The sequence below is a fragment of the Gastrolobium bilobum genome, unplaced genomic scaffold (genome assembly GCF_033153095.1).
Source record: "Gastrolobium bilobum isolate Gb01-03AN ecotype WA unplaced genomic scaffold, APGP_CSIRO_Gbil_v1 utg500, whole genome shotgun sequence".
Classification (NCBI taxonomy): domain Eukaryota; kingdom Viridiplantae; phylum Streptophyta; class Magnoliopsida; order Fabales; family Fabaceae; genus Gastrolobium; species Gastrolobium bilobum.
Window position 1 is genome coordinate 810,607 of NW_026896335.1, and position 23,895 is coordinate 834,501.

At 33.7% G+C, this 23,895-nt stretch overlaps 1 protein-coding gene across 3 annotated transcripts in view; it reads right to left on the reverse strand.

The window, feature by feature from the left end:
• The window catches only part of LOC133299072 (serine/threonine-protein kinase TOR), a 32,968-nt gene extending 15,534 nt beyond the window's left edge, over positions 1-17,434 (reverse strand). For 2 of the 3 annotated variants that reach the window (XM_061498487.1, XM_061498486.1), the window contains exons 1-28: positions 17,219-17,434; positions 16,735-17,073; positions 16,576-16,650; positions 16,172-16,344; positions 15,263-15,361; positions 14,214-14,373; positions 13,940-14,083; positions 13,617-13,786; positions 13,327-13,531; positions 12,999-13,193; positions 9,517-9,669; positions 8,862-8,983; positions 8,633-8,732; positions 8,465-8,551; positions 8,254-8,384; positions 7,853-7,955; positions 7,591-7,773; positions 7,416-7,508; positions 6,611-6,646; positions 6,310-6,408; positions 6,120-6,218; positions 5,862-6,024; positions 5,413-5,537; positions 5,232-5,284; positions 3,948-4,071; positions 3,667-3,849; positions 561-713; positions 328-480 (exon numbers count right to left, since the gene is read on the reverse strand). In XM_061498487.1, coding sequence (XP_061354471.1) covers positions 328-480; positions 561-713; positions 3,667-3,849; positions 3,948-4,071; positions 5,232-5,284; positions 5,413-5,537; positions 5,862-6,024; positions 6,120-6,218; positions 6,310-6,408; positions 6,611-6,646; positions 7,416-7,508; positions 7,591-7,773; positions 7,853-7,955; positions 8,254-8,384; positions 8,465-8,551; positions 8,633-8,732; positions 8,862-8,983; positions 9,517-9,669; positions 12,999-13,193; positions 13,327-13,531; positions 13,617-13,786; positions 13,940-14,083; positions 14,214-14,373; positions 15,263-15,361; positions 16,172-16,344; positions 16,576-16,650; positions 16,735-17,073; positions 17,219-17,326 — 3,828 coding nt within the window. In that variant the 5' untranslated portion in view covers positions 17,327-17,434. Of the gene's footprint in view, positions 1-327; positions 481-560; positions 714-3,666; positions 3,850-3,947; positions 4,072-5,231; positions 5,285-5,412; positions 5,538-5,861; positions 6,025-6,119; positions 6,219-6,309; positions 6,409-6,610; positions 6,647-7,415; positions 7,509-7,590; positions 7,774-7,852; positions 7,956-8,253; positions 8,385-8,464; positions 8,552-8,632; positions 8,733-8,861; positions 8,984-9,516; positions 9,670-12,998; positions 13,194-13,326; positions 13,532-13,616; positions 13,787-13,939; positions 14,100-14,213; positions 14,374-15,262; positions 15,362-16,171; positions 16,345-16,575; positions 16,651-16,734; positions 17,074-17,218 lie in introns of those variants that run through there. The other variant, XM_061498488.1, reaches the window with a different exon arrangement.
• Between the last annotated feature and the right edge of the window lie 6,461 nt (positions 17,435-23,895).

Genomic DNA, 23,895 nt, shown 5'->3' on the forward strand with positions numbered 1-23,895 from the left:
TCTCTATAAAGTTAGACCATTAATAAACTTCATTATTTGGGCAATAAAAAAGTCACATTAATAAACACAAAACCCAAGAAAACATATCTGAATATAAATAAGTAGACATAAATGATGATAGAAGTATCCAAATACAAATTAAAAAATAATACAAATCTCAGAAATTTTTCTGTTCAAATGCATTACAGTTAAATATCTTCAGTAAACTCTCACCTTCGGCATTTTTAACAAGAAGTACCTAATCAATAATATTTATGCAGCAAATATAATAGATGTCATAGTTCACATTCACACATTCAATATATCCACCAAGATGAGAAGATGTACCAAGTTAAGAAGTGTAGCCAAAATTTCTGGAGGAATATGCGGAGATGAAAAGGCCATCTCTAAATTCCGAACCAACTGTTTCTGGCTAGTCTCGTTTAGCTGTGCCCAACAGCTGACAAATCCAGCTGCAAACAATTCTCGCCCAACAAAAGGCTGTAAAACACAGAGACAAGAAGTGAAATAGGATATAAAACACTAATGCCAAAATGAATAATATCAATAGCCAATGAAACCTGCAATTGTGCAAGCCTAGCACAGGTTCGTAAGGCTGGAGAAGGAGATTCCTTTAGAAGTTGAATGCTAAAATGCCTCATCCATTCTGCCCAGTCTTCCTTAGTACTTCGCTGAGAAGCCTCCCCAGCAGTCCGTAGTCGACCATCATTAACCTGTATGGACAGAAAAATGACAAGTAGAGTACTTAGACTCTTCTGAACTGTATTTCTGTAAATCTTATTTCCGGATTCCAGTTCCCAACACTCCAAACTTGTAAGTCTAAGCTACCCTCTAATGTGCAATCTTTCAATAGGACAACAGTGCTTAGTATAATTAGTACAAATGATTTGTTGCAGGTTCACCGACAGAACAAAGCTCTCTGCTATGTACTGGGTATTTCTGATTATCAGACTAGAAGCTATATATTTTTACATGTCAAGCTGCATGATATTTGCAGTGCAGACTCCGTTTTTGGAGAATGTTGAATATATTCATAAAGTTTGGATCTTGTATGTCATTTCAATAGCTTTGCAAGGAGTAAAGAGAGTGAGGCTCTTATGCGGTGTGCAATGGACCAATGTGTTATAAACTAATAATTTGGTGCTTGTAGTGGGAAAAGAAAGCCGTAAACTTTTCTGTTGCCACTTTTAAGAGATGAAGTAGTCTTAAACTTTATATGGTCCTAAATCTTAGGGTGAGCATAAATCAGAAAAAATCCGACTGACACAAAATTAATAATTCCATATTGGATTGATTGTACAAATATGTTGATAATCAGTCAGCATCAGATGTATTATTAAAAATATAGGTCGGTTACAGTTGTGATATATGAAACCCAAATGAATCTGAATTCAGCCGAAACATGATTCTATTTGTTTTTTCTAGACTTTTCTGTAATCTTTACGTCACAGCATTTCTCCTTTTACTTGTATCTTTTTCTTCCTCAGCATTACTTTACTAATTCCCATTTCACTAATTTTTTTCTTTGTTTCATTTATTATTTTTCATTATGTACCCAGCTCTTGAGTTTTTCACATACCATATCTTTATCTCACTTTCTCTCAGCTGGAAAAGGGCTTTGCATATTGTGTATCTCTCCTAACTCTTAATTAACACATCAACACACCAGCCTGATATCATCAATCTTCGGTGGTTTGGGAACTTTTGCTTTCTTGTACGCCAAGTGCCTACCTAAGTTGCAATAGAGCACCTTTCTTACTTGCACTGGAGGTGGTTATAGCTATTGCAGCTATAGAATGCAGAACTTCAGACGAAGCTTTTGCATTTGAAAAAAAAAATGCCAAAGTTCGGCCTGTGATTTGAAGATGTGATTTTTTGTGTAAACATGTAAATTCTTGGAGAAATGAAAATTTCATTCATCCATTCAGGGTGAGCTTTGAAAAAAAGTGCTTCTATGATATAGCTTTTTTTCAAAAGCTACTATTTTAGCTTTTGAAAAAAAAAACTGTAAAACTGCCTTTCTTATGTTTTTTTCATAAAAAAGCTTACCGATTATCTTGAAATTGAAGTTTTATCTTTTAGTTAAAAAAGCATTTTTTCCTTAAAAAAATCTCAAACAAACAGGCTCTCAATTTAGTAGAAGAAATTGTTGCTCTGAATTAAGTTCTTGAATTCTTTTTCATTTTGGTTTTGTAAAATGTAAATTATCAAGGCAAGACGTCAGGTTCAAAATTCAATTGTGGATTGCCACCTGCGCGGCCAACCCTAAGAAACGCTATAGCGGATTGCGGAAATAGCGGAATAATAGAACCTCTCTCTCTCTCTCTCTCTCTCTCTCTCTCTCTCTCTCTCTCTATATCTATATATATATATATATATATATATATAATTGCTATATTCTTTATTATATTTAAGAAAATGCTATATTCTTTATTATATTTAAAGAATATATTTTAAAAATAGTAATATGATAATAAGTCATTTTTTTACATATAATAAAGAATATAGCAATTATATATATATATATACTAAAACATAAAAACATTCATTCACAATAAAAAAAACAGTAATATGATAATAAGCCATTTTCTTAAATATAATAAAAAATATAGCAATTATATAAGAGCTATTTTTTAAAGTATATTATAACCAATAGTAAATTTAACATACTTGGACAGAATCTTTTAAGTTTACTAAACCCCAGGTTTTTGTTTTTTGTCCTGATATTTAATTTTTCCTTAGACAGAGACAGAATCGTTAGGTTACATTTTTCTTATCCCTAAGGGTGACATCAGTGGTATGTGCAATAATGTTGACAGCAGGATGAAAATGATAGTTGGACCCAGCTTGACTTTGGTACAAGCCTAAACCAAAATACTGACGTGGCTAAAGATGTGGCCATTATTGGTGATAAGTTGGAGTGGGTGGCTCCAATTGATTGGGTTGGTACAAATGGTAAAAAATTTAAAAAAAAAAAAAAAATGCCAGAAAAAAATTAAAAACAAAAGATGATATAAAGAAATAAAAAAAAAAGCCAGAAAAAAAATAAAATAAAAGATGCCAGAGACAGAGAGCGAGCGCGAAAGAGAGAGAGGAAATAACAAAACAGGCCAGAGAAATAGAGAGAGGAAACCATAGCAAAGAGCAAGAGAGCACGCGATAGAGAGAGGAAGCCAAAGCAGAGAGCAAGAGACAGCACAAAACTATGATGCAGCTTCGCGCGCAGAGATAGAGTGGAAAGGGGCAACTTCATGCGACAGGAAGGAGTGGGTTGGGGTTAAATAAAACGACTAAAAACCCACATCCAGCTATTTGCCTGCAAAATTTCCACAATTTGACCGCAAAAGCAGACGCAATGTCTGCAATTCCTTTCTGGCGCGGCGCGGAGTCTGTTCTTGCGGTGGGCCACCGCAACCCGCATCCAGCGCGGCTTGCGGCGCAATAGCGCCGCTATTAACTACTATGCGTAAACCAATGTTCATCAGAACACTTCATGTTATCATAAGCAGTCAACAGGGAGTTAGCGTTTCAACACCCAAACTTTCTTGGTCAGTTTGAACTTTGACTAAAAAGCCATGGGAAGCATGCCCAGTACCTATATTTCTCAGTGAACTAAGGCAAGAATAAATGGACAAAAAAACTTTACAACTCATTACAAGAGGGTACCTGATGGCCTCTGAGTCTGTGAGCATCAGATCCATCATCATATGGATCAACCTCCACATCCTCTAAAGGATCACTAATGACCTCAACGGGAAGCTTACGGTTCAGTCTTTGAGAAGCTGTGATTCCAAGGATTAGTGGTTCACGTCTCTTTAAACGCCCTTCAATTTCCTCAAATTCCTTGTGCTGCAGTAATATATTACTTAAAGATTTTTAAGACAAAAAATTTGATTTCACATATCAAGGGAAAAAAGTAAAAAAATAAACATGGAAAAGCTCAAGACCCGCAAGCGGTATTTCAGTAGTAGTTTGTGTATTGATGGAATAAAAATTGTGAAATCCTCGCCAAGGGCATGAGCCAGACAACAAAGTGCATCAACAGCATCCTTTCGGAGCTCATCATTTTTCCTGTAAATGAGAAGTACATTTGATAGACATCGCCATATCAAGGAACAAAGAAGAATGTAAAGATGAAATGAACAAGAATTGAGAGAGAAAATGAGCAACACAATTGATCAAAAGAATTCAAAAATAGTATAATCAGCTATTTTCAGTGGCAAATATCAATCACTTAAAATGATATGACAAATTTATATAATCCAAGGAAGACTATTATAAGCAGATAATATAAAACGGGAACAAGGAAGCAGAGAACAATCTCAGAATTCTCCACAAATAGCATTCGATAATAAGCTGCCATCCTGAGATAGATAGCATGAATTTATAGGTTATTCAAAGGACCACCTTAAATCTATAAATACAAGCAACCCAAACTTAGAACTCAAGGAAACCTAACGTACAATAAGAGATAAATCCCTAAATTCCCAAATTATTGATAATAAATCCCTAAATCCTCAATTAAAAAACCCTAAGTTCCAATTTACAATTACTTAATAAATTAAAATAATAATTATAAATATGATTTCCTCATGGTGCATCATTCTCCCAGTGTTGGATAACAAGCTGCCAAGGAGTTTTAGCAATTCCTTCAGGCATAATCCCCCACGTGATTAAAATACTAAGATTGAACAAGGCTCACAGTAGTAGCAAAAGGTAGTTCCACCCAGTGTTTTTGTCCGAGCCTGGTCGACCCAGGTTTCGGTAACTCGGTGCCCTCACCGGTTCGAGCTTGGCATCAGATGGGTTATGCACTCGAACCGGACCAAAACCAGGTTCAACCGGTGTTGAACCAGTTTTCTGTTAAATTGTGTAAAATATATACATTTTGCAAGCAACAGATTCGAACTTGAGTCCCCTTGTTTGAGGATCGAAAGGCTTACCACTAGACTACTTTTATTTGTTGGACATAATATTCATAATTTAATATTTATTATATATTATTTTGAAATCCGGTTGAACCAGTGACCCAGTACTTCGATCGAGTCGATGACCGGTCCAAGTTTTAAAACACTGGTTCCACCAATAATTCAGAATGAACTTTTGCCTAAGGAGTAAGGATTGCATATATTTGCAAACCTTGGCTTCACAGTTCACAATTTGCTTTGACATAAATCTCTATAGTCATTATAACATGTACAATTTTGAAATTTTAGATATTAGGGACTCACCCATCTAAAACTAGCTTCAAGTGATGTACAAGAGAGGATATATGACCAGTGACCTGATGATAAACGGGAAAAGGATCAAAAAGAAGACTAGAACAATCAAGACCAAACAAGATGTTATCTAGCATAAATAAATCCAAATTTAAAAATTTGCGGATAAATAGAAGTAAGCACAGTAACAAACGTGCACACGGGGGATCAATCTTGTCAAAGTTTTAATTGCAGCGCGTCTTATGTCTACTGAGGCATCCACTTTAAATAATCGTATAAGAGCAGGAAGAAGTAGATGCATATGCTCATCCAAAGTCCCTATATAACCAAGAACAAAATTGTCATGGTTTGCCATTTCTGGCCACAACAATAACACATGTTATAATCTCATTTTGTACAGTAACACAAAACTGATAATATAAAACCTGTTTTTACTAACAGTGGCAGTCACAATTTTCTTTCTTTTGAATTTCATGTTTATTTCAAAATTATTAGCATGTCAGCACCAATCCTTTAATAATTTACAAAATCTTACAAGTTTTGGGAGCAGAAGGGATAAGTTGAACATGACCATAAGTTGAAGGGGTCTTGTGTGATTCAGCGCTTAAATAAAAATACACACAATATGCTACTGGTACTAACCACCAAACACTTCTAGAGTGTGAAGAATATCAAGAACATAGGTGTAGTCATTGCACCGTTCTGCATCACTAATGACCTGAATACAACCAGGCAGAATAACTGGAAGATATGTTCTAAATTCATCGTTAAGAGCCAAGCAAAGTTGTTCCACCAGGTGAAGAACCTGTAACATTCAAGAATATAAAAAATAAGAATCATAAACCACAAGAACACATCCCTAGGTTATTCTAACTAAATTGTAGAAGTGGAAACACTAACTGGATAGCCAAGGACAGGATGAGCTGGTGCTGGAAGAGTGAATAATGACCAAAATTCTGATATTAAAGAAAGCAAATCTTGCAAATATTTACGAATGTGCTGCACAACAACATCAAATCGAACATGTAAGCAGAATAGAAAATAATGATCATACAAACATTGGACATATTTTGAATGCACTAAAACCTACCTGGCGCACAATAGACACCAGAGTTCCTAGCTTCCACGTTATAAAGTCCTTTAAACTATCTTCACATGTACGAACAGTATGAAAGAGATCAGGCAAAACCTACAAGAAAGAAAAGGAAAAAGCCATTGAACAATTAAGGAAAATCAATTCCACCACCCCAATTACCATAATTCATAAAATGAATTCAAATGCCATAAATAAGTACTAAGATGCGAAGACAGACACAAAACAACAATGAACTTAGACTTAAAGAAGGTGGAAGAAAGTAAGGACCATTACAAATGTAAGCTTCAGAACTAACCTTTGGCAAGTACGGAACACAGCCAAGTCCCATTGACTGACCTCACAAACAAAAACACAATCAAATTGGCAACGAATATCAGTAATGTATGAAAGAATTACTGTAACAATATCCAACTAATGAAAGACAACACTTAAATATTCTCCAGTACCAAAAATTATATCAAAATAAGGAAATCGAAATAGTAAGCTTCTTATATCAAATATTAGTATTTCATCAGTGTGCATCAAAAATTCACGCTCACATCAAAATTCTGCCATATGCAACAATAAAAAATATTGAACATTTCTATTCAAAGCTTTCTTTACCAAATTTGACATACTGGGTAAGAGTGAATTATAGTGTGGCGCACATGCCTAAATAACTAATATTTAGTACTACTTGCTTTTGATCTAAGGTGGCTTTTTAGGCGGTAATGGTAGGGAGGTCATGGGCTCTCAATTATTGAGTACATAGATCGAGATTAACCTCATGAAAGTTTTCAGTAACTTGGTGAGATTGAAGAAAGAAAATAACTTCAACCAAAGAAGGTTCAAGCTCTTGTCCCCCTTAAAATTTGGGGTCTTCCACTCATTCCTTCATCAATATTTGTGAGTAACATTTACGTAAAGTTGCAGGGAGAGAAGTAAACTAAACAGAAAGAGGCAACAACTCTTTATTCTTGTTTTCCTTTTTATAAAAGAAGAACTCATTAAGAAACAGAGTCAAAATCAGGAGGATCTCAAATACTTCCAAGGCTACACCGAAAACAATAGGTTTGAAAAAAACACACACAAGAGACAATGCCTCTTTCATGCTTGCATACCTTGAATATAAACATAAGAGACCCAACCACCTTTAAGTGGTAACTAGCAAGTGAAGGATCCCTCAATATACGCATGAGAGAATTAATTGCAACCTGAAATCATAAAGAATATATCATAAATATCAAAACAAGTGGGAACAAATCAAAACATTAACAAGGAATGTTAAAGTGCTACCGTGGAATAATAGTCATCTGATGAAGCAAAAGAAGGCCACAAGTCCATGGGAAATTCATCCATAGACTGAATCTGTTGATTTGAATCACTAGCAGGGCGGGTAACTTCTCCGTGAGGCCCTGGCAATGTTTTTTGATTTCGTTTATGCAAATGAGGATCCAGAGCACCCATAATCCCAAGAACCTGGCGGAACCCAAGTATGTTTTAATCACACATACATGCCTGAATTATAAAGAAATATCTACTTAATTCTTACTATTACCTTTAATACTTCCCGTCTGGTGGACCACACTAGTTCACCATTCAGTAATTTTAAAAGTAACCCAAGTAATTGTGGATACTCATTATATGGAGTTATCACATACCTGTCAAAATAGTGTCACAAATTTGAACTACATTAGTGTAAAACAAATTTACTTTATTCTTCATATGATCTCCACATCCAGAATAATACATAAACCTTTCAAAACTAAATATGAAATTTAAAATACAAAATCTTAGAATGTAAAAAAGTGCACATAGATGCAACAGCTTAAACTTTTATTCTTTTTGGTATACAGTCATAACATTTTGTTAATGGAAAAAATCCCCAAATAAGTCATAAAGATGCACAAAGCAACGTATACTTATTCTATATATTAACAAAAACAAACATGTGCATACCCAGTGCTCTGTACAACTTGACCAAGAGTAGCAACAGCTACTTCACGTTTGGAGACAGCTGCTCCATCCAACAAAGCTTCAACAATTAAAGGCATAAGTTCAGGAATGTATTGCCTCATTGCAAAACCACCCTAAACAGAGACACAATCTAAATAAGTTGGTTACCAATAAATATAAAAAACAAGCATCCAAAGGAGACAAATTTACTAACCACCCTGGCAAGATCTCCCACGGTTACAAGGACTCCGCTAATGATTCCAGTATTGGCATTAACATCAACAAGTCTCGCCACCAGTGCCTGATATAATTTGAAAATCACTGAGAAGATACCAAATAAAAAAGAACATGAATGTATCTTTAACACTACAACTTCTAAAACCTTATGAATTGGAGCAATGTATGGAAGTATTAGCCGTTCACAATTCCTTATCAAACAGCCAATCAACTTCGCACTTTCTTCTTTGCATTTGCTATCTGCACTGCTGACATAGGAAGACAATAAAATGGACATGGAATAGAAAAGTTCTTTGTTCTATCCATGCACCCCATAACAATAATCTTTTGAAATATCTGCATAATCTACCAATCAAATAAACACTTAAAATTACCTCTGCTCTAAGTATGTTAACAACTGTATAAGATGGCGACGAAGAGCTGGAAGAACATATGCAGGATTTTTCTCTGATAACCTTCCAGCCACAGAAATTGCGTACTCTCTAACATCAAAATGCTGCAGAACTACTCTTTAATATCAACAGGATGTAACAAAATGAAGTTTCAAGAGCAAATTACTGGAAAATAAATTCATAGTCCCTACTAAAGTGTACAGGAGCAATGATGATAAATCATAACCACAACGTTACCAGGGTAAGGTGGTAGGATGTCCAATCTCTGCATACTTTTTCTTAATGAATGAATAACACAATTTTGTCCAAATATAATGGGATTATAATTTAAAAAGTGAAGGAAAATATAAAATTTCACCACCAAACACAACATAGTGCTTAACAAACCTGACAAAAAAAAGCCCTTAAAGCTGTGTAACAACGTGTATATCAATGTAACATCTTCTGAAGCATAACAGGTAAATATAATTCCCCAAGATACCTAGCAACCACCCTTGCAATAAAACTTAACATCCTACACAACTGCCTAGATAAGAATCAGCCAATGGAGCCTAATGCAAGACTAAACAGGGAATCAAAATCTAAGGGCCACATAGCATGACATCTTCAAAATACAAGGTATCTAGTCTAGTTATACCTCATCATTTAAAGCGGCAAATACTGCACTCAGATTGTCAGCCTGTGCCAAATATTCATCAAAACCTCTATCTCCATGGAGAGAAGCAAAGATAGACCGGCGAACGGTAACATCAGCATCTGCAACAGCAGATATGAGAAGCTTCTCCACAAGCTGCAGAAAGCCAAAAATCAGTTAGCAACAGGCATGTCATACATCACCACATAAAAGTAATAAACTGTGAATTTTAATTGTTTGCTTTTATAATATTTCTCATGATTCATGGTTAAATTTTGTTAGAAGGCATATTCTTAATAAGTTTCATGTTGCAGACTAGGTGTTTTATATTATTTTTCCTTGGCTTTGCCTTTAGTCCCTTTATTATCCTTTTACTGAGAGATTTCAAAGGGAGACATTTTTTGGTTGATGTATGCTTTACAATAATGGTTGCACAAAGAGTAGATGCATTGGATGTGAGGATTGTTGAAGTGGATGTATCAATCAAACCACATGAAACTACGTTGCAGAATCACGATGCAACGATGAAAAGTCATTCCTTGCTATTAGAAGAACATTCAACCAACCTCGCCTCACTCATCACTAGTGTAGGAGATATCACGAAGTCCCTAGAGACCTTGCACACTAAACTTCGAGAAGGTTTTTGCAAACAACATTCCGGGTTTCATCCTTTGCAAAATATGGGGTAAATGATAAATATGGTGGAACGGAACCAAATTATACAATACTGCGTAATTCTCATAATGAGGATTGTAGAATGACAGCCAAGAAAGTTGAATTACCAGTATTTTCTGGAGTTGATCCAATGTGATGGTGGTACGCGTTGAAGTATATTTTGATGTACAAAGAACACCATTGGAAATTCGGGTTCAATTTGCTCAAATCTGTATGGAGGGAATTACATGGTACTCATTTAAAGTAGTCAAAGAATCCGATCCACAAATAGGATGGGAGATTTTTAAGTGCGCCCTTTTTGAACGCTATGGAGAAAAGCATTAGGCAAATCCTTTTCCACAACTTAAGGTTTTGACACAGAAAGGATCAGCTGATGATTAGGTGGAAAAATTTGAAACCGCACAAGTTCCACCAATGCCAGAAGAGTAATACCAAGGGCTGTTTTTTTTTTCTTTTCTTTTTTTTTGGGGGGGGGGGGGGGGGGGGTTGTTAAAGGATGATATTCGTTTGGAGGTTCTCGCCATGGATGTTAACGACAAATATAAGACCATTTTTGCAGCTAAGTTGGTAGAACAAAAGTTAAGACGGTACAGGAACACAGAAGCAAGCAAATGGTGGGGGCGAGCAGAGTGGGTATCAAAGAAATGCTGTGAACACAAGTCATACGCAACAGGGGGAAGAAATTTTGAATCAGAAATCAAATTTGATCCCAACAAGTTAGCATCGCAACAGTCTGGATGTGTTGATAAACCTACAAAGTCTAAGGATAAGTCCACAGGAGAGACACACCATTGAGTATGCAATTTATCCTACCAAGAATTGATGGATCGTATACCAAAAAGAATGTTTCAAGTAGGGACAAACCTATTGTCCTACACACCAATATCCTGACAAGTAATTAAGATTCTTAATTTGGGAGAAGAAGAGCAAATAGGTTCCCCGGACGTGGGAAGAAGCTACATGGGAAAGCCTCACATAACATCAAGAACCAATTTCCAGCTTTTTGCCTTGAGGACAAAGCAGAATTTAGGTAGGGTGGAATTGATAGGAATGCAACACTTGTAACTGCTAGTAACTGCTAAAATCAAATTAGTGTTCAATTATTTTAGGATTTACTTTTAAAAGCGGGTGTGATCAATTTTTTAGAATGTAAGACTTGTAACTGCTAATAACTGTCATTAGGTATTGCACTGCGTGTTCTGTATATAGGAGTAGTTTATAGCATAGTTTGGGTATGTGAGTATATCTGTATTAGTTTGACTAAGAGGCAAGGGGATCTATTCCTTTGCAGGGAGCATTTGCTCTAAATTTTTTTGTAATTTCTCTGTTGTTGATATAAAATTCTCCCCATCTCTAGACAGGGAGTTATTCCTATCAGACCATCTAGAACATGGGGAAAAAAAAGGGTCTAACCCTCCTCGACGCTAATAGCTCTTCACTACTCCATCTTGAGACACACTATCTGTCAATTTATTCCTCTCACTCCATTAAGTCTTATTTTACTAATTCCCAAGTTTTAGCGACCTCTTACTCTCTTTGTGTCATGTTCTTTTGGCAACAAACATTTATTCTCATGGGAGCATCTCAGGTCTTCGAATAAGAGAACATGACAGAACAAAGGTGCGGAACTCGAATAGCTACAAAGAGCCCCCTAGACCAGCCAAAATTTTGAGAACAAAGGCAGGACGGGATGAGAAAAATGGCAAAGCACAAATGGCCAAGGGTTGCTAGAAAGCAGTTGGACAACAAAAGAAGACAGCCACTACAAGCAATGCTGTTTCGAAACCAGATTGGTATGCACGATGGAGTGCTTGGCCGAAAAGACCACGAATGACAAAAATCAGACAAACACTCTGAAATTCCCCAAATCACCAATTCGGAGGGGGAGGCTTGCACTCCAACCCTAAATCACAACGAAAATCACCAAAATGTTTTGCCTCAATATGGGCTCGCGTTGGCTGTGACATCAATATATGATACAATGCTCTATGCATCGTTCGGAGGCCACATGACACCACAAAACTTGATTGACTACTCTAGGCCATCATGAACCACAATCCCAAGCAACTCAAATCAATACCCAAGGTCACCTCTAAACTCATCAAAAAGCTATCCACAACCACCCAAGCAACACACCTCCATAAGACCAACAACCTCCTTCGGTCCTAAGCAATAAAACCAGCTATCATTCCTCGTGTCCAGCAACACTCAAAAGCTGACACCCAAAACCAAAACTTCAGTCAAAAGCTATTACCGGAGTTCACTCTCCCTTGCAATCCCTCACGCGCCATTATTGCCTGACCTAACTTCTACCCTTGCGGGACCCAAACCATGCTCCCAAAACCAAAAATCATACTCAATAAATCAACTAATATCCACCTAAACAACACCAAACAGCCCAACTCCCCAGCAACAGATAACACTGGGATTAAAGCTAAACAAACATTGTTTTCACATTCAAGCTCCATGAACCAAAACAAAGGACAATAAGGAGTCTAATTAAAATAATGAAAAGCTGTCTCGACTCTCCACTTATAATTTCTAAGAGCTTACCTAGGTTCATCGTACACAATAAAATTCCAAACCGAAATCATAGCAAGCCAAAATCCTATCCAAGTTAAGCATCAAATGGGCATAACCAAAGCAAAGGACAATAAGGAGTCTAATTAAAAAAAGCTTCTTAACATGTGGGTTCCTAAAATCAAAAATTTCAAGAAATAGTGGAGACAGAATTGGAAATACGTATTCAAAAGGAAAGTAAAAAACGGATATGAAATGTATCAAAAATAAAATATTAGTATACAGCAAACCTCTTCGACAAGGCGGCGGCGCTTTCCCCCTGATCGAGTCAATCTGCTAGAACCAAAATGCACACATGCTATACCAGAGAAAGAATTAGCAATTAATTTGCAACAACATAGAGCTGCATCTTTTCGTGTAGCTGCATCCTCATCATCTAAATAGACAACAACTGATTCTCTAGCAAACTCAAGTAGTTCATAGCCCTATATCAACAGAATAAATTGAGGTTACAACCTCTGGCCATTTTCCAATGAATGACTTATAAATACTTCAAAACAAAGTGAAGATTCTAATAAATCTGACAGAGGTTCATTATAGAAAGTGAGCATACAGAACCTTAAAGTTAAAAGAACCAAGAGTCTGCAATGCAAGTTGTATAAGAGCGGAACCACTAAGCTCTGAAACTTGCTGAGGCACATTCATCATTGTTCCTCTACCAATGCTTTGGGCAGGCCTCCCCAGATGATAATGGGATTTAGAAAGAACCATAGATATGCTGTCGAGCAACCGGTCTTGAATAGTTGGCAGCAGAGATGGAATGCTGAGTAACAATGACACAAATACAAAATGCCTTTAAAATTAATCACTAGAAAGGTGGAAGACTTTGTTCCAAACCAGCCATGTACCTGGTACTTATTTGCTCAAGAGCCTCCACAAGTACAGTTGAAAGACCAGTAGAAAACATAATATCCAGAAGTCCTCGGACATGAGGTTCCATCACAGGCCCCATTGCTTTTGCAATACTTCCAACACAAGCCAAAGCCTCAAGCGAAGGTTTACTCCTACGTGGAGCAATCTATATTCATAAAATGTCTAAACTGTCAAATCATATCCTTGTAACACATTATAGAGCCCAAAAAAAAAAAAAATCACCTAATTGGAAATGTAACATGCAAAAAGATAAATTATGGCATAGGACTGGCAACCAAAAACAGTTACTGTAACATACCGCCTCACGTAAGTGAGTAGTTATAGTCGGCAAATAATGGACGAGTTCCCCATCCAGTGCTCCAGCCATTTCTCCAAGAGCAATGAACCCACTATCACGATCTTGAGGTATTTTCAAGACAGAAAGAATATGATTCATGCATATCTGCAAGGAATTACATCTCCATAGGCACTCAAATAAGTTAACTTTTGAAATTACTCAAAAGCCACCATTCTCAATGGTCATACTCCCAATTTAAAAAGCATAGTTGAGTAATAAGGTAAAGTTAACATACTGTTAAGTAGTTAGTAACAAATCGATCACGCAGAAAATGTGCTATTCGAGGTAGCAATGAAGTTATGCTCAGGCGAACAAGCCGGTCCCGGTGCTCTAGGTATCTAAGAACAATGTCAGCAACTTCTCGGTATCTTGACATCATGAACTCACCAGTATTCCTGCCAAGCAAAATTTACAAATCAATCAATTACAAAATAATAAGATTGAAAATTAGTATCTGACTATCTGACACTAATTTCACTATAGTAGTTAAAAGAAAAAGATAAATTCATTACAGTAAACCAAATCCAGCCTTCTATTATTGGCCGCGACGAAAAAAGGTAGAATTTTGCTAATAATTGTACTAGACCCAATGGGCATAATTGGCTATCTTTTACTTTTTTAATAAATTAATTATTTGACTTCTAATTTTCCACACGGGTTGACAATATTAATCCCTAACATTGGGCATGTTAAGAACATATTACACTTGGTTGATGACAGAACATACTAAATCCAAGAGTGATGAAATCAAATTGTAGTTGGCTGATGATAACCAAATTCAAAGGGATTCTACAAGCTTCATCAAGAGAAGACAGGCAATAAAAAGAACAAAGTTGGATTTCTTTACAATAAATTAGCTCAAAAATCAAATAGTTCTAAGTATGATCAAAGTCCAGTATGGTTCTAATAGGTTCATTGATGCCATAATCTGTCAAAACTTTCTTTCAGCAGTAAAATATAATAGTAGTTATTAACAACTCTCATTCCATTATCACATTTGCTAAGAATAAATGTATTAAAACAGAGATTTTTCCAATGCACATTTTATAAAGACAGAACATCAGTAACAGACTGAGTTGACTAGTACCAGTGCTTAAATAAACCAAGCAACAATTTCCAAGCTTGCAGACATTGTGAACATAAATTTATTTATGTATTTTCCCTATGCACAGAAGCATATAATAATGCTCACTAAAAATGGACAAGATTTGTCAAGAAAGCTAGCTTGAAAAAATCACAAAACTTCTACTCATCAACAATGCAAAATTTGAAAATTATGTTAACCTCAAAAGCTCTCCAACAGCAAGCAGAGAACCATGTATGCTGTGTACTGGGGCAGTTTTACCCAATCCATCTTGTGTTGCCTCAAACATTCGATAGTACCTGCCATCAAATAAAAAATACAGTACTTAGTCTCCAGTAGGGACGTATTGTGCAATAAATGATTAAAGCAAGGTAAGCATGCTGTGAGATGAAAGTCAGTAAAAATCAGATGTCCCAAAGGCAATGACATACTTATTCTAGTCAAAACCCTCCTAAAAACACTGCTCTATCCCTCAACATTAGCCTCTTCACAATCCATGTGGATTCAGATTACTAAAGATATACTCCCTCTACTGTCATTATGCACAAGCCAATTTTATTATACTATTGCTAACAGGCCCAGCCCATATTTTTCACTAGCACCACGGAGGACATATAAGACAAACTAAACAACCAAATGAATTTATGCCAAAATTTGTGCCATTTATTACAGCAGAACCAAAGCGAAGACTGTGAGGCACTCCTTGCTTTTGACAATGATACATAAGCTGCTTCCGGCAGCAGGCTAGGCTTATACTATAATCAACTAAATAAAACTGAAATTTAACAGCACCAAGTAGAGACAAATGATCTTAAATATCTGCCATAATTATTCACAACTTGGACAAGAACTTCAGCTCAGAGTTCAGAGTCTAATCATTAGTTCATTCTAGTCAAATTCATTATAGCTGGCAGGCAGTTAAATAGTCTAACTACTACACAAATAACCTCTGATGGTTCAAACTCTTTAGTAAAAAAGAATTTCATTATATTTCATTTAGTCCAGATCTCCAAGCACATCAAATGTCGCCAATGGCAACATAGCTGACAAAATAGTATTACTACCCTTATCATAGCTATATATGTTACACCTAAAAAGTAAGAACTAACCACTGCACACGCCAGCGTGTCTCGCGCTTTTCAATAACACGAAGGCAGGCACGCAATGCTTCCACAGCCCGCTCGCGAACTGGCAATGCTGGATCTCTCAAAGCAGCCCAGATAGCGTCAACAAATTCGGGCACATGGACATTGAAAACAGTTGAAGCATTTTCTGCCATTTCCTGCAAAGACCAAAATCAAAAGATAGTGCATATGCTTAGGAATAGTGAGATTCCAAAGATGTGAGAGAGCATGGAACACAATCAGACTTCATCGTTGAAAGAATTTGTTAACAAAAAAAATTCAAAATAATAATAATAATAATAATAATAATAACTCTCCAACTAGAAAATGAATATCAGGAATCGAAGCCTCCATCAATTGTCACCAAAAATACTAATAATGGCACTTACTTTCAAGATTAAGACAGCAGCAAATCGACGATACTCCACTCTAGTCCCTTGAAGCCAATCGAGAGCAATTTTAACCTAAAAAAATAAGAAAAATGAGCAGACTCAAAGGAGAGAGAGAGAGAGAGGCATAATATGAATAGAGAAAAAAGGTGCAGCAACCTGGCGTTCAACTTCATCAGCAGTCATAGCTCCGCCCGCCCTAGCGAGGTGGCCAAGAACCCTACTAGCATGAACCAAAATCTCAGGATCACGTTTGGCCTCAAAGACAGTACGCATATAACTGGAAAATCTGGAGACCTTAGAAGCATTCTCCCCAAGCGCCACATCTATCAACTCATCAATAGCTCTCAGAGCTCCCAAATTCTCAGCAGGATCGCTGCTCTCCAGAAGGCTCGAGATCCGGTCATACAACTGATCCATGAAACGAAAAAAGGCTTCGCCGCTTAGGTCACGTGCTTCTTCCTCCAGATGCTTCTTCAAAGCTAGCGAAGCACCTTCCTGCGGAGAATCCTTCCAAATAAATTAGTGGTTCTTGTTCTAGTTGTGGCTAGCAAGCATGTAAGTGACTGACTGAACAGTGAAGTGCATATATTATTTAATTAAACGGGAAATTGAAGTAGTGAGTGGTGAGAAGTAGCAATACCTTGGGGTTGCCGCGGGTACAGAGGTCGGCAAGGATGCGGTTGAGAGCGTCGCCTGGTCCGACGGAAGGAGGGCCAATATAACGGTGGGTCTGAGAGGCGGTTGCCATTTTATTTGGCTAACCTAAGCCCCAAATTAAGTTAGTATAATTATTATGACTAGAGTAAACACCTATGCAATTTGGAATGGAGATTCTCACACATAGCATTTCGCCATGCCTGGGTGAGACTCAGACAAAGTACTTCTGTCTCTCCCAATCAAAACCAAATTGCCTTTATGGTTCGAAAATCGCCAATGGGTCCGTAAAAGGTTAACCCGACCCGTTCTATGAAAGCCCCCCGACTTGTCCTTAGTAGTTAGTGCCCTTCTTTTTTCTGGTTTGCACGAAATTAGTGTGTATTGTTTGGTGATATAAATAAGGGATTAGTGTGTGTCATTTAAAAGACACGATTGGTCATATTCTGTGTAATTCTAAAAAATTGTTTTTTTTTTATTTTACACCTCAGCGATGTGAATAAAGAGAGAAAATAAAAGCAACTTTTCAAATTTACACTTTGTGTAAATCATCTAAAAGGACACAACTTATATCCTTTAAAATGATGGTCTTTTTTCCCTATAAATAATGAGATTTTAAAGGATTTTAATGAATTATTTTTAGAAAAAAAACCATTGGTATTCAAATAAGATGTTAAATAATTGAAAAAAAAAATCACGTGGTATTCGATTAGGATTTTATAAAATTATTTTTAGAGTTCGTCCAAATTCGTTGGTATTTAATCAGTATTTTAAACAAAGAAAAAATAATCTTGGTATTAATGAATTTTCTATTAGTGTGAATTTCGTGAGACTTTTTAATGAGAAATATAATTAGTATGTTTTTATCACAATCTCACTCTAACCCCTACGATTTCTTGAGATTTATCTGTTACAGTGTTTTCTTCTTCTTTCGGTGGGTCGACCAGCTCGAAACCGAGTTCCTCCATGGGAGCTTCTAAGATATTTTTGAACGATTTCTATCACAAAACAACTCAAAAACAACAATCCAACAAGATTTTAATATAATTTATCTACAAAAATAGATTTTTGAGAGTTTTAAGAAATTTAAAAATAATTTTCAAACTATTGGTCGCGATTTTTTTTTTGCACAAAAAATATGTGATTTTTGTATTAAAAACAAAATAAAACAGTGAAAAAAATAGCAGGGAACGAAAACCCCTAAACCAAATTTTGTTTTACATCAATGAAACAAGATCGATTTAAATAAAGATTAAAACATGAACCTTATGTTTCATAATAATACATTCATGAAAGAAATTCATTCGCTATAGGAAACGATTTCAAACAATTTTTGTGTCAATAGATAACTAAAAACTTATTATTTAAAAGCTCCAAAGCAATTTAAGATTTCAATATATAGATTGAAAATAACATGAGAAATTTTCTAAACTTTAATATAATAAAATCCAAAGTTTAATATTCTAATTTTCTTGTAATACTCAGTAAAAACATGCATATGATATATATAGTTGAAAAACTCTTATCACGTAGAATAAAACTCCAAGATTTACAAGATCAATTGCAAAAATTTCCAAATGAATTTTTATCATAAATTCTACTGATTGAGAAAATTATATTAGGTTTAACTTTTTTTATTAATATAATTGTATTTCTTTGTTATTTTTTTATTGACTCTTGTAATTTGAATGTTTGTTAAAAGTTCATATGGTATTTTAAAATCTTATAAATTCTATTAAAATCATTTAAAGTCCAATCTTATGAAATTTTGATTGTAAAATAAAAATCTTTAAAGTCTCTCCAATTCTAAATAGTCTTTTAAAATTTATAAGTTTTTTTATCTTAAAAAAGTCTTTTAAATATAATCTACTTTTATTCCTCTTAAAATTTGAAACAAATATAATTTCATTTATTTAACTATTAAAAATCACAATTATTTTTGTTTAAATTATAACAAAATATTTCCTACTTATTTATCATTAACAATGTAACACTATTTTTCAAAATAATGGGATTGACATTATTTTAGTAAATATTAAAAAATTTACATTGGATAAAAATTGACCTGATTAAAAAAAAAAAATTGGTATAAAACCCAATTCAGTTTTTTGGTTGAAGTAAAAATGTAGGAATTTGCATTTTTACTGTTTTTATGTTTGTGCACGAAGTTTTTACCAATTTTTATTGAGGAGAATTTTTATTTATTTTTTAACATGTATCACTTCAGTAAAAATATAAAAACCTAAATTTTTACAATTTTACACTAATTTTTGACAACAATAATATTCACAAACAAGGCAAACCAATCCTGGGAGGATATTTTTTCTTATCAAAGGTACAATATTAATGTTCCTTCCGGTAATAGCAAAATAATCAAATAAATAAATTAGATATACTGATGACTCCCTTTTAGAATAATTATAATCAAAGAAAAGACATCTGTTATAGAATGAATAGATGACAGATAATGAGTCAAGGAAGTTATTGTAAATATTAGGGGGTTACACACAATAATTAATAACCCTTATACATAACCTCGTTTATCTATAAAAAAATTTCATTTTTCTTTATCATTTTAAAATTAAATTTAACAAACCAAAAATTTTAAATTCATAACATGTTTTATATGTATTAAATATGTATTAGTTAGGTTTACCAAAAAAAAATATGTATTAGTTATGGAATCTTTAAATAATAATTTAAAAAGATATTAAAACTTTTTTATAAGAAATACTTATATTACACGGTCTGCTAAATAATTAAAGATATCTTTATATGTTTACCAAACAAAAAAAGACTACAATAATTTTAAATAAATTATAATTTTTTTCTAAAACTGGAAGTTTTTAATTAATGTATTCTTATATTTTAATTTAATTTTGTACCATAAAATATTCTTTTGTTAATTGGACCACTTTTTCTTAAAAAAAAAAATTAATGATATTTGTATATTTCGCTTATATTTAAGAATACATATGTAATTAATGCTGAATAAATTATAATTATTCATGTTATCCTTGATTCATAAATTAAACATAACACAAATAATAATAAATGTGTTATGCATTATTACGTATACTAAACTGAAATGATAGTTATTTTACGATTCTATTTAAGTGAAAATTAAACAATGAATAAGTCTTGATTGAATTTATAATTAAAACTAATTAGAATAAATTCTGCAACAAAATGTAGATAAATGGATACTTCAACATTATTTTTCTTTTGTTATAAAATTTAGGGTAAATTTCATAAAATCACCATGTAGTTAGTTTCCTTTTAAAATACCACCTTATACTTACAACTCAAACAATTCAGCGCACTAAACTTTGACATTGAAATAATTAAACATATTTATCATTTTTAAGACGAAAATACCCATAGTCTCACCTCATTCATCTGCCATGTCGTTAATTGCAAGTTTCTGAAATGCAGTTTCTGAATAACTTCAAAGCGCACAGAAATTCCAATACAATTAAAGAACAAAGCATTTGTGAAAGGAATGATTAAATCATCATAATAAAAGATTTAAGTTAACAACAAATAAATAAATAAATAAAATAAAACGAAGAAACGAAAAATCAAAAATTACCAGGAGATGGCGATGAAGGTTGAGAGTGAGGCAAAGAAGAAAAAGTGTAGGCCTCAGCCATTGGAATATATAGTCTGTTATTATTCAAATCTATGATGGCACAGTTAGGGGTGGTGGCCGGCGGGTGACGAGATGTCTGACAGCATATTGGTTTGTGGGATGGTGACGAAGACAAGGTTATTTTCGTCTTAAATTTACAAAATATGTTTAATTGCTATAAATTTATAGTTTAAGGGGTTAATTGTTAGAATTGGAATTGTCAGGTGGCTTTTTGAAAAAACTCTAGGTAGTGTTTGGTTCGGGAGAATTTTTTTTTTATTAGGGAAATGATTGGAAAGTGAGTTTGGTTGGAAAATGTAAAAAAAATTGTTTGGTTGACCAAAATATTACCAGGGAAATTTATTTAAATATGCAAAATCTATATTGGGGAGAAACTTTGCACCTGTTTTTTCATTTTTCACTTCTTCAGTTATTTCAAAATACCACATCTCAAGTGGTATTCTGTAACAGTGAATTTCATCCAAAAATCAACACAAAATTCATTTTTCCATCTATCCTATTTACCTAGTATTTTTTGAAAAAACCTGAACCAAACATGATATTTTCCAATATTCACTTACACTTTCCCATCAATCTCAAAATAAACCTTCAACCAAACACTACCTCATGGGTGTTTGGTAGCGGCTTTTAGTTTCTTTCCCCGGCAACTTGAAATGGATTTTGAATTTAAGTATGTTTGGTAAGAGAGTTAACAACATTTAGGTAGCAGAATCCTTTGCCCATGCATCGCGTTTTGTTTGCAAAATTTCTTTAAAAACACTGATTCAGAAACCCATATTGATGGTGATATTTTGGGTTTGGTGGGGGAAAAAAAAATCGAACGCAAGGTTGCTGACCAAGTTGTCCCTGTTGTTCCAGAAACATTGTTCCTCTTTAACCTTCCAAAACGGTAACATAAGAGGAACGATACACCTTCCAGTGCAACTTCAGTATCTACAAATATGTTTCCCCAAAAAAGTACTCATTTCCCACAGCATTGATATAAGCAAAACAAAATAAACAGGATTCAAACCAGAACACTCTCGTAATATCCAACCTTATTTTTATGAATTTGACTGAATCTTCACACCACTCGCTCACCTTGACGGAGCTATGGTGCCGAGTTTGAAACCAGACAAAGAGAAAGACGGAGATCTCTGAGTAATGGAACGTGAATGTTGGTAGATAACCCCAAATCTGATTGACTCACGATTATGTTTGGCTTCAGATTCATATATTTTACAAGGTTATTTTCGTCATTTCATCAATATTTTATCTTCAACCAAACATAGACTTTATAAAATTTATCTAATTTTTTCAGTAATTTTTTTTTCAACCAACAACTTTTTTTACATTTTCCTACCAAATTCACTTTTCAACTATTTTTCTAGTAATTATATTTTCCTAGTATTCAAAAATTTTCTCCTCAACCAAACGCCCATTAAGTTAAAGGTGGTTTGATGTAATTTAGCCTAAAATTTAACGTATTTATTTTACTATTTTAATTATACCTTCTCGACTTCTATTTTGAAAAGATAAAAAGTAAAAATGAATTTTCTGTTTACATTTTATTAGTATATTCTATTCACTATTATATTAATGTGCTTTTTACAATTTATTGCTAAATAGGGTATGATAAAAAATCAATTAATGAGACTGCCACTGTTATTTTTTGATTTTTTATATTGAATTTCCTGCAATTTTAATTTTTAACAATACATATGCCATTTTATTAATCAAAAATAAAATAATAGTAAGCATGTAAAAAATTTAATTAAATTTCCAAATAAAGAAACATATTAATTCACCCATGTATTCAGTAATCCCACTCAACAAAAAGAAAAAGTATGATGATGACAAAAATAAAAAAATAAAACCATAAATCGTTCAACAACATCATTGAAAATTTATTAAGAGATCCCGATTTTATTTACTTTATTACTACAATCGTAACCCACTTAATGATAACATGTCAAAAAAAGAAAAATATTTCATCAAAGCTCAGGTTGGACATAACTTGAATTTCCTAAAAAAAAAAAGTTTTCTATTCTCAAATGATCAATTTAATTATTAATAAATTGATGAGAAGGCTTTTATAGACAAGGACGAAATATACATACTAAATAACTTATAGTAACAATACAATTGATAATGGGCATTATTAATGACAAATCATGCCATCTCTCATCTTAAAAACCCTAAGAAAATCATCAAAATTTTGTATAATCACCAAACAACTTTTCGCTTTATTTTTTAAGTTAGATTTTTCAAATTTAACATAAAAATAACTTTTGGCTTACTAAAATGTGTCATACATGCTCTAAGAGAAAGAAAAAAGTTATTTTAATATGAAAATTAAGAAAACATGTCTCACAAAATTAAGAAAAAAAAAATGTGCCTAAAATAATTTTAAATCATACAGACCATATTTTTTTAAATGCATGTAATTTTATATTTTAGTTTAATTTTTATTACCATAAATAATCTTTTATCATATAGGCCATATTTTTTTTTAATTATATTTGTATATTTCGCTTATATTTAAAAATACATACGTAACTAATGCTGAATAAATTATAATTATTCATGTCATCCATGATTCATAAATTTAACATAACAAAAATAATTATAATCTGTTCTGTATTATTACGTATACTAAATGAAATGATAGTTATTTAAATTGAAGTGAAAATTAAACAATGAATAAGTGTTAATTAAATTTAATATTTAAACTAATTATAATAAATTCTGCAACAAAATATAGATAAATGGATACTCCAACTTTTGGTATAAAATTTAACATATTTATTTTACTAATATAATAATTGGGATTTATGAATATTATGTTACATGATTAAGCTTACATCATGCTACACTCTCAATGCAAGTGGACCCCACAAGTTTTTATCAAAAAACAAAAAATAAGAAAATGGTGGGGCCCACTTGCATTGTGCGTGTAACATGATGTAAGCTTCATCATGTAACATAATATTCATAAATCCCTTAATAATTATACCATCTCTACTTCAATT